This window comes from Bombina bombina, chromosome 10 (genome assembly GCF_027579735.1).
Source record: "Bombina bombina isolate aBomBom1 chromosome 10, aBomBom1.pri, whole genome shotgun sequence".
Taxonomy (NCBI): domain Eukaryota; kingdom Metazoa; phylum Chordata; class Amphibia; order Anura; family Bombinatoridae; genus Bombina; species Bombina bombina.
Genome location: NC_069508.1, coordinates 119,799,999 through 119,811,078, shown reverse-complemented (window position 1 = coordinate 119,811,078; position 11,080 = coordinate 119,799,999). Strand labels below are relative to the sequence as shown.

The 11,080-nt window shown below is 46.0% G+C and overlaps 1 protein-coding gene across 3 annotated transcripts; it reads right to left on the bottom strand.

Annotated features, from left to right (window-relative positions):
- Window positions 1–4,103: 4,103 nt before the first annotated feature.
- On the bottom strand, window positions 4,104–10,869 carry LOC128640871 (uncharacterized). 3 transcript variants are annotated; one of them, XM_053693319.1, is made up of 3 exons: window positions 9,358–10,869; window positions 6,698–6,858; window positions 5,749–5,909 (listed from the first exon to the last, which is right to left on the bottom strand). In XM_053693319.1, the coding sequence occupies exons 1-3, from the start codon at window positions 10,853–10,855 to the stop codon at window positions 5,892–5,894; spliced, it is 1,677 nt and encodes a 558-aa protein (XP_053549294.1). In that variant the 5' UTR covers window positions 10,856–10,869; the 3' UTR covers window positions 5,749–5,891. The 3 variants fall into 3 exon arrangements, with proteins under 3 accessions (XP_053549293.1, XP_053549294.1, XP_053549292.1); XM_053693318.1 differs by lacking the exon at window positions 6,698–6,858 and having other exon boundaries at window positions 4,104–5,909; XM_053693317.1 differs by having other exon boundaries at window positions 5,770–6,858.
- Window positions 10,870–11,080: the final 211 nt, after the last annotated feature.

Sequence of the window (11,080 nt, the reverse complement as noted above, 5' to 3'; positions counted from 1 at the left end):
AGGTTTTCCAAGTACAGGCACTGCCTAGAGCAGGATTCACAAACCTTTTCTTTTCACATATCTGTCTAATTGGATCCAGCAGAGGTGATAAGATAAGGAACTGCAAAATAAAACATGTTTTGCTAACACAATGATGGTGACTAGCTGTGTCTTCTCTAGGAGCAAGTCAGGACTGATTCTAGTTAGGCTATGAAAAAGCAGTTGCAGCAAACAAGTTGTTAATGCATTCAAATATTTACATATGGTAATTTGTTGCATGAATGCAGATAAATATTTGAATTACAAGATGCCTATTATCTAGTCTGAAACCTAAATGCAAACCTTACAGAGAAGGCAAGAAGTAGTTCATGGGCCCTGTGAATGGGCTAGGTGGGTGTTTGCAGATAAGGGCAAAGATATAAGAGGGTGCTATGTCAGTTAAAGATATGTAGGATTTTTTAAGCGTTTAAAGGACACTGAACCCAAATTTTTTCTTTCATAATTCAGATAGAGCATGCAATTTTAAGCAACTTTCTAATTTACTCCTATTATCAAATTTTATTTGTTCTCTTGCTATCTTTCTTTGAAAAAGAAGGCATCTAAGCTAAGGAGCCAGCAATTTTTTGGTTCAGTATCATGGGCAGCACTTGTTTATTGGTGCTGTTCAATCAGCAAGGACAACCCAGGTTGTTCACCAAAAATGGGCCGGCATCTAAACATACATTCTTGCTTTTCAAATAAATATACCAAGAGAATGAAGAAAATTTGATAATAGGAGTAAATTATAAAATTGCTTAAAATGCCATGCTCTATCTGACTCATAAAAGAAAAAAAATTGGGTTCAGTGTCCCTTTAAATGCTACTCCTTAGGCTAAGAGAAGCCAAGGTGGTATTTATAGGGATATTCAGCAGAAAGGTGCAGCAACTGACATACTTTTTGCATTTTAATTTAATTGAAATTACCGGGGAGGTACAGCTAGTGCAATCAACTGAAGGGTATAATTAATAAGGAAATTCATATTGTCTTTCTATGAGATATGCAGGCATAGAATGGGGTAAAAAGTTTATTCCTGAAGCAAATCTTTCATGGTTCTCCTCTCAAAATTTAGAAAAAAAGTGCAAGCTGTGAGAAAAGATAGGAATACATTTTACTAGTTCAAGTAATTAGACAGAATTGAATTTGATTCTTCAGTAATTTAAAAAAACAAAAAATACACATTATACAGAAAGAAGTGGAAAGTGACACAATATGCATATATATTCTATTCAAGCCATAATGCATTAAAATTAACAGTATAATATGCTAGAACTGGAGACATTTTCCACACATAACTGATTTGCTACTTTGAATTGCAGTGTTGAATTCTGTCATAGAACTTCATCATTGCAGTTTATATAGCCAGAAAAAGTACACAAGGAATCTCAAACTTGACAGTAGATAAAAAGAGTTGTGTTATGCATATAAATGTAGTTTACCCTCATTATTAAAAGTTGTGTCCCAATAGAAAGACTAGTGCCAAAGCCTTCTTCACTGCATTATGTAGATGGGGCATTAAGGAATTTAGCTCAAATCCTCTTCAAAGAATAACATTGTCAATCATTTGCTGTTGAAATTCCCTCTCCTCATTTTGCTCTGTGGTAAATATCGGTACTTTCTTTCCAGAAAACTGAATTTGTTGTGAGTTATGTCCTGCCAATGAATATGTCAACCTAACTCAAGATGAATCCTCTCTGGAGAAGAAAATAATGCAATGTGAAAAATATATAAAGACCTTTATGACCTTTCTTGTCTTTCACTCAAAGACATATATAAAGAAATCACATTTATTGCATCCAACACAATACAGTGATTACTGAATCATTCCATATTGCTGAATGCACTTGCTTACAAGAACAATATCACAATTTGTTCTTTGACCCAATATATATTTTATTTCCCAAAGTTTTAAACCAAATAAGAATTTTTGAAGAAGGTTTACCTTTGTAGACCAGGTTGATGACCAAGGCTGGATTGGCCTACCAGGATACCAGGAGATTACCCGGTGGGCTGCAGCAGCTGGGGCTTGAAAGCTAAAATCTAAAAGGGTGATTAAAGGATGTAATTGGGTTGTAGGGGCGTTTTAATGCATTATGGCTTGAATAGAATATATATGCAAAAAAAGAAAGTGCCAGATTGTTGTTATATAGGCATATAACAACAATCTGGCACTTTTCTTTTTTAATACAAACAAATATAATATAATTCAGATATAAAATATTGGGGGAAGGAGTATCCCAGTAATCCCATTTGAGAAAAATGGGATGTGCTCTTTATGCTGAGTTAACAGAAAATTGGGCTGATCTCCAAATTTTCCAGGGCTGCTTTTTATTCCCAGTCTGGCCTTGTTGATGACATATAACACAATGTTGAAACAAGTTACCACCAATCAGCAAGAACTATCCAGGTGCTGAACCAGAAATGGGCCGGCTCCTTAGCTTACATTCTTGCTTTTTCAAATAAAGATACACAGAGAACAAAGAACAATTGATAATAGGAGTAAATTAGAAAGTTGGTTAAAATTGCATGCACCATCTGAATCATGAAAGTTTCATTTTGATTAATCTATTCCTTTAAGATTTCATGAAAATCTGGCCTGTTAGGGGCACCTGAGGACTGGAGTTGAGAAACACACAATGCTTTAGAAAAAATATCAACCTAGAACCATTCTCATACAGGTAGATTACGAGTTTTGCGTTACAGCTATTAACGCTGAAAAAATGGCAATGCCAGCATAATGGCCAGTAACGCATATTACGAGTCGTGTCGTTATAGTTATACCGCAAGCTTTTTAGCCTGTAACGCAACGTCCATTTCGCACTCAAAAAAATGACTTTTTTGCGTGGGATTTTCATAGCGCCGCTATTACAGGTTGTGGGTTGAGGCTAAAATGCTTGTTTTGCAAACTATACCAACACAATCCATACCGCCATCTGAGAGCAGTAGTTATGAATTATTTTGCCCAACAAAAATGTTTCACAAATTGTAAACTGTTACAAAGTACACTAACACCCATAAACGACCTATTAACCCCTAAACTGCTGCCCTCCTGCATTACAAACACTATTTAAAACTTATTAACCCCAAATCTGCTGCCCACCCACATCACAACTATTAAATGAACCTAATAACCCCTATTCTGCCGCCCCCGACATCGCCAACACTATATTAAAGCTATTAACCCCTAATCTGCCACTCCCTGACATTGCCACCACTAGAATAAAGTTATTAACCCCTAAACCTCCGGCCTCCAACATCGCCGCCACTAAATAAACCTAATAACCCCTACACCTCCGGCATCCCACATCGCCGCCATTAAATAAACCTATTAACCCCTAAACCGCCGGCCCCCCAAATCGCAAAACACTAAATTAAACTATTAACCCCTAAACATAACACCTCCAAACTTTAAATTACAATATAACTATCCAAAAATAAATAAAAACGTACCTGTGAAATAAAAATAAATCTAACATTAAACTATAAATTAACCTAACATTACTATTCTAATAAAATTAAAAAAACTGTGCAAGGTGGGGGTGGGGAGCGCTCAAACAGAGCTGTGAGTTGGACGGTGATTCTATTAACTATTTCATAAATTCCTTAAAATCTTCTCACAAGAATCAAAAAAGTATTGTGTAAATTATTGTGCCTGTGTTTTGCTACAAAGTGAAAGAATTGTGTTAGTGGTTATTCCCCTAATCGGCAATTGTAAAGTTGCCTGATGTAACAATGTATATAATTCCAAAGTTAGTGTGAAGTGAAGTGTATGTATATATATATGTATATAATTATTTCCATCCACATCAGATGCTGTACGTATGTATATATATACATACACTTCACTTCACACTAACTTTGGAATTATATACATCGTTACATCAGGCAACTTTACAATTGCCGATTAGGGGAATAACCACTAACACAATTCTTTCACTTTGTAGCAAAACACAGACACAATAATTTACAAAATACTTTAAGGGATTAAATGCTTACCGGATCCTTCTTCCCAGAGGAGAGGATTTAACATAACTTAATTAAATAACTATGTACATGAGAATGTAGTGCGAAATAACCACAGACAAACTTTTATGGGAAAAATTTTGTGACCGTCACAGGCCATAAAATTTTATTAACCTAACAAACTAGATAGAACTGATAGAACTGAAAATATATATGGCGGCATAGAGATCAGCTACCCAGAACAGCAGGAGATCACCGGCCCAACGGGAACAGCAGCAGAGGGTTCTCTGCCCAAAGGAGATGACGCTGAGGGGTTGCAGAGATCACGTGACCATCCCTCAAAAGGGAGGAAGGAGGGTTACCGTCACGTGCACGTGAGGGCCTACCCTCCTCCCCGGAAGTCTGGCCATCACTCACCCCTAGCGACCTTCTCCTGCGCAACCGGACCGAGGATCTCCCGCCGCCAGGGTGAAAGAAGATCTTCCACCTAGATAAGGATTCCCTGTTACCAAGCCGTGTAAACCGCATAACAGGGAGAGGAGATCCATATCCTACAGTAATGGCTTATTGGGCCTAGGGTGAGTAGCCATAGCCCTGCCATTAAGGTGCCGTCGAAAATACACATCATTAAAACATTACAAAAGGGGAAGGGAGGGAGGGAAAAAACTGCTTCAGCCAGGATCCGGAGGAGAAGAGGAAGTTGCAAGGGAGAACTTGGCTTATCTACTGGTAAGGAGGGGCCTACCCTAAATTGCAACAATGTTGCACCCAGCACCTTCCCTCTCTCTTCTAACCCACTCTCCTACAGCCTTAACCCTTAGACTGCTCCAGGCTTATACTAAGCCCTACACTGCATTAAGGGATTAAATGCTTACCGGATCCTTCTTCCCAGAGGAGAGGATTTAACATAACTTAATTAAATAACTATGTACATGAGAATGTAGTGCGAAATAACCACAGACAAACTTTTATGGGAAAAATTTTGTGACCGTCACAGGCCATAAAATTTTATTAACCTAACAAACTAGATAGAACTGATAGAACTGAAAATATATATGGCGGCATAGAGATCAGCTACCCAGAACAGCAGGAGATCACCGGCCCAACGGGAACAGCAGCAGAGGGTTCTCTGCCCAAAGGAGATGACGCTGAGGGGTTGCAGAGATCACGTGACCATCCCTCAAAAGGGAGGAAGGAGGGTTACCGTCACGTGCACGTGAGGGCCTACCCTCCTCCCCGGAAGTCTGGCCATCACTCACCCCTAGCGACCTTCTCCTGCGCAACCGGACCGAGGATCTCCCGCCACAAGGAAGCATTTTAATGGTACCCTTGCCGCCAACCCACAACCCGATTTACAGGAGGGGTAACAGAGCTCTCTGAATGTCCCCTATGAATAAATCCAGCCCCACATCAGAAAGGTGAACTTTATCCCTTCTATATAGCTCGGTTCTATCAGCCGAAATGGCTTCGTGCCGTACCACGAAGCCACCTGACCCAGTGACGGTTTTCGCTACAGACGCATTGATCTTCTTCCTAACCCGGTATGCCGCCGTATGGGCCGACATATGCCTCCAGTGGAGACGGGGTATTATATGGGACCACCCTATCATGACCCCCGGGATGCGTACTCTTAGCCACCCAATGTCTGCCTGCATAACCTTAATCAACTGTAAAACTGGTATGGCCCCCACATCGTTACCCCCTAGGTGAAGAATAATAATGTGAGGCTTCCCCCAGCGTACCAGGGCCTCGGATATGGTTCCTGCTAATTGGGGCCAGCACATCCCCCTATCACCCAACCACCTAACGGATGCCTTGTTGGTAGGGAGACCTAGGGATTGGCCAAATGGGAGGGACGCACAGCGTAGGGAGGCCCAGTGGACAAAGGAGTGGCCCACAATCCAGATTCGCTTCACCCCGGGGGTAGTGCCTGTGGAGACAAACATTTTAGTATCCTGAATTAACATCTAAACATTAAACAATTGGACGGACATAGGTTCTGAAACAATTGGACCGCCAACGCCCAATACGTTTTATGTCCTCGCACGAGGAGCCCGCTTGCGCAGCGTTAGTCGCGGCCCCTATGCGAAAAGAGTGCGGGGCAAGTCTGCTAGCGTCCAGCCCCGCCTGGACTGCCGCCAATTTTAGGACCCTACCGAACTGAAATTTGGAAAGGGATCTGCCGTCCGCATGGACCAGGAATTGCCCCGGGCCAGGCGGCCTTTGAGCCAGGTAAAGATTAACGCAGTTAACCGGGCAGCATGCGCTGTTCACCTGAGGGTGAACGGGGATCCAGGTTCCCTTACCCTCCTGATCTGTCTTTGATCGCGGCAGAAAAAGAAGTAAGGAATCAGGGGCAGCTCTAACATGTTGCAATTGTATACCTGCCCCAGACGCCTGCTTGGAGGGTGCTACTACCTCACTAACTCTAAGAGCGGCGGCAAAGGCCAGATTAAACGCAGTTTTGAAGAGTAGGGCTTCAAAATCTGATCTACAGACCACGTCGAGCGCCAAGAGCAAACGCTCCAGGCGGTCGCGGGTGATGGGTTCGCGCGTGTCTATTTTCCGCTGCTGCGATCTGCCCCAACCCTTGATCACCTGCCTAATAAAAAAGGAATTGGTTGGGTCAGGAATGGCTAATGCCCTATAGAAAAATGAGAGGGCGGCCAATTTGGACTGTATTGCCCCCTGACGGGCCCCAGAGGCATGCAAACTCACCAGCCAATCATGTAAGTTGTCCCTAGACCCCTGAGCAGCGTCGGCTCCCCTGGACGCACAGAAATCGTCCCATTCAGACCACATGCGGGCATAGGCGTGCCAAGTGGATGGTGCTAAGGAGGAGCGGACCAACGGCAGTAAGGCTATCCAGGAAGGACGAGCTGCCAAAGGAAATCAGGACAGCGTAAGCCCACGGCTGCAGCTGTGGGGGCTAACTTGCGAAATGTCGCCCATTCGAGTCGTGACAGGGCGTCAGCTACAACATTGTCGACGCCCGGGACATGACGGGCCTGGAACTGGATGTTAAGGTCCAGACAGCGCAACACCAGGTGGCGCAGCAAGGTAATGACCTTTGCTGAGGTGGCTGACAAGTTATTGATCGCAAAGACCACACTGATGTTGTCTGTCCAGAACACAACAGTCCTGTTCGACAACTTCCCACCCCACAGCTCGACCGCCAAGACCACGGGGAATAACTCCAGGAGAGTCAGGTTTCGAGTAAGGCCCGCCGGGGCCCAGGACTCCGGCCAGGGCTCCGCGCTCCACTCTCCCTGGAAATAGGCCCCGTAACCGTGCGATCCAGCTGCGTCAGTGAAAAGGTGCAGTAACTGGCTAGACATGGGAGGGGTACGCCAGACCCGAATCCCGTTAAAGCGCGTGAGAAACTGTTCCCAGACTACCAGGTCAGCCAGCAATTCACTCCCTAGGGTTATCTTTGATTTCGGGTTTGACCTACCACTAAGCTGTCTTTCCAGTCTACGGTTAAAAACCCGACCCATGGGGATAACTCTGCAAGCGAAATTAAGCAAACCTAACAGGGATTGTAACTGTTTCAGGGAAATAACTGCATTAGAGACTGCCGCTCTGACCGCCTCAAGCATGCCCTGAACTTTATCAGGTGGCAACCTACAGAGCCGAGCCTGGGTGTCGATTTCGATTCCCAGGAAAACTAAACAGGACGCGGGGCCTTGCGTTTTGTCCTCTGCTAGGGGCACCCCGAAATGTCTCATGACGCTGCGCATGATGTTCATTGTGGATAAACAATCATCGGAGCCTGCTCTCCCTACAATGAGAAAATCGTCCAGGTAGTGTGCTATGGGATCGCTGCCCACTTCTGAAGCTACGACCCAATGAAGGAAACTACTGAACGCCTCAAACAAGGCGCATGACAAAGAGCAGCCCATGGGCAGGCAGCGATCCACGTAGTACACACCTGCAAACTTACAACCCATTAGATGGAAAACTGAGGGGTGGAGTGGAAGAAGCCTAAATGCCGACTCAATGTCTAGTTTCGCCAATAGAGCACCATGACCCGCCCTCCTGACCAGGTCTAGTGCGCTATCAAAGGATTGATAGCGCACCGAGCTGAGTTGGGGGTCAATGGCATCATTGACTGAGCTACCTTTTGGGTACGACAGGTGCTGAATGAGGCGAAACTTCCCTGGCTCTTTCTTGGGAACCACCCCCAACGGGGAAATGACCAAATCAGGTAAAGGTGGGGCAGCAAAGGGGCCCGCCATGCGCCCTAAAGTCACTTCTTTATTAATTTTATCCCTCACCACTTGGGGGTGTTGGTATGCTGAAATAAGGTTCCTATTAAATCTCTTACCCTTGATTTGCCTAAATGTGGGGATATGAAAACCAAATGAAAAACCCTCCCATAACATACGTGCCGCCGCCTGGTCTGGGTAAGCCCACAACCATGGTGCCATGGCATGTACATTAATTGGCGTTTCCGCCTTTCTGGCCCAAGTTTGCTGAAGGGGGCTTATTGGTCTGGTCCCTTCGCTTGATGCAGTCACTGCCAGGGTGTGGACCAGAGCAGTACCTGCAGACATGTCTGAAGGTGCATGCGCTACCCTTTTCGCATTTTTTGTCCTGGAAGGGCCAGCAGGTTCCCCCCCGTTTCCTGCTTCTGGTATTGCGAAAGGACTGCTGCGCTGATTGCTGAGTTGAAGTTGCAGCAGCGGGTGCACCCCCTTTTGGGTCCATTCGCTGCCACAACTGGTTATCAGTAGAGTCAAAAGTCAGGGAAGGATTTCCTGCCATTTTCCTCCTGAACTCAGCATCATATTCCCTCCACACACCTTCACTGTGATTACGCTGAATCCAGTGAATAGTGTCCGTGTATTTTAGGATAGGCAAACTCTGGGAGGGGTACTTTTCGATATAACAGGAGGAAAAAACCCTGAAGCACTGGAGCCACTCATCAAAAGTGTCTGGGCGTTTAAATTTTTTAGGCCCTGTTCCCTCATCGCTCCTCTCTCTCTGCCTATACGCCTCCACCGAAAGGTCAAAGATATTAACATATTTTCCACGGTGGATTCTACTGACCACCTTTTTGCGCAGGTGTCTATGCAATGAGTATATTTTTCCTGGGCTTGCGTCCCCGTAAAGGGCTGCTCGCCTTTCGGAGATGGCCCTGGTAGGGAGAGGTTCAGCTGGCACCTCTGTAGATGGGGTTTGCGGGGCGGTGTTACTGGCGCTGTCCTGCTTAGTATCTGGCTTGACCCCCCTCTTTAAAATTTTCTTAATCATTCTAAACATTTTCTTCTGACCTGCCCCTTGTAAACCCAAGGAAGAGTCAGTCTCAGACCCTGAGTCAGAAGAGGATGAGTCAGAGGAAGAATGGTCATTGTGTGTAAATAAAGCATTCTCACCGTGACTAATGGCAGGAGGTCCCTGACCCATGCTGGAAACGGGCTGGCCTGCTGGCTGGTTTTGGAGGGCGAGTCCTGAAGACCCTTGCTGTGCAGTGGAAGTGGTGGCTGCTGCTCCTGCTGTAATGCTGCTTGGAACTTCTGCATCCGCCCCACTCATGACTGTGGCAGTGTTGGTCCGTGTTTTTGCTGCACTTTGTGATCCAATTGCCCCCTGCAAAAGAGAAAGAATTTGGCGAGCACTTTGCCCAATGGATGTGTCTGGATTATCAGTAGCAAGGGGTGGATGAGCTATATGAAGTGGTGTATGAAATCCCTGACTCACTGACTGTCCATTCGCAGATGTCTGAGCATTCACACCCTGCTGGTCTACAATAGGGTTATGGCATGCCTGGCTTATTGATTGTGCATGGTTTAATGAGTGTGCATGAGCGCCCTGCGTGGCTGCAATGGGGGAGTGGATACCCTGATCAAGGGGTTGTACTCCTTGTATGCCTAACATAATGGGATGTTGTAGCTGGCTTAAAGATTGCCCATTCGCATTATGTATGCCAACCAGGGGTGTATTATATCCCTGAGGAGCTGCTTGTACGTTCACACCATTCAAAGCCGCATTCACACCAATGGGGGATGGTAAATGATGAGACGGTAAATGATGCTCAATGTTTTGATTAACATGCATACTTTGAACATTGCCTTGATTCACATGCAGGCTATTATTAGACACAATATCATGCGGCTGAGCGGCCGCTTGCACTAAACCACTATCAGCCCTGTGTGGGTTAATAACATCGGGAGCGGCCTGCTGAACGGCATTTGCGTTATCTCCCATTTGTATAAACTGTAATGGCCTCATTGCCCTGGAAGGGTTAACTCTGCGTGTCCCCCTACCCCTATCACTGGCTATCTGCCTGGTACTACCTCTTATGATGGAGCGACCCCTTTGATGCCCCTGAGGATTAACGTTCAAATGTGCCGTTCGCTTGCGCAGTTTGCTTGCGCTGTTAATGCCCCTCTGACCCCCCACTGATAACCCGCCAACGGCCAAGGACGGCTCTCGGTGCTCACCTGCGAGTGGCGTTGCCCCGGGAGCCGATGTCCTTGTGACCGCGCGGGAATCTGCCAAGCCGGAAGTGCCGATGTCCGCTTCCGGTGACGTCACTAACATGGCGTTGACACCGGAAGTCGGACCCGGACCACGCGGCTGGCGAAGGAGATCGCTAGGCCCCGGGGGGAGCAGCATAGGCCCTGGGATGGCATGGGCCTCGGGTATGGTGCGACCAGGGGCAAGTCCGGGTGTTGAGGGCTGAGGGGCCGTTACAGGGGCCATGTTCCGGCCGGGCTGGGGACCGCGTGTTGCCACGTGTGGTGCCTCAATGAGAGGTGTGAAAGGGCGATGCCTGCTGGGGGTAGTTAAAGCAGGATCCGGATCCTGACTAGAAGGATCAGGAGGGAAAACAGCTGGTGTCACACTGGGCCCTGGGGAGGCTGCAGCCATAGCGGATATTATGTTTTTCAATAGATCAGAAACTGCTGACATAGCAGCAGGGGGTACAGCACTTAAAAATGAGGCCTGTACACTATCAAGGGGTAAATTAGCCTGCTGGGTCTGCAATGCTTGAGGTCTGGGGGATTCCTGAGCTAACTCAATATCAATAGGTCCCTGCTCTTCCACATTATGAACCTGGGCTGACACAACAGTAGTATATTGAGTTGGGGGAAT

Excerpts from the sequence above, each read along its gene's own strand:
- LOC128640871 (XM_053693317.1), bottom strand. The coding sequence starts at position 10,855 with ATGGCTGCAGCCTCCCCAGGGCCCAGTGTGACACCAGCTGTTTTCCCT. Across the intron at positions 6,859-9,357 it reads ACCTCCTGCCATTAGTCACG|CTCGTCCTTCCTGGATAGCC; the intron begins GTGAGAATGCTT and ends TTCCTTTGGCAG.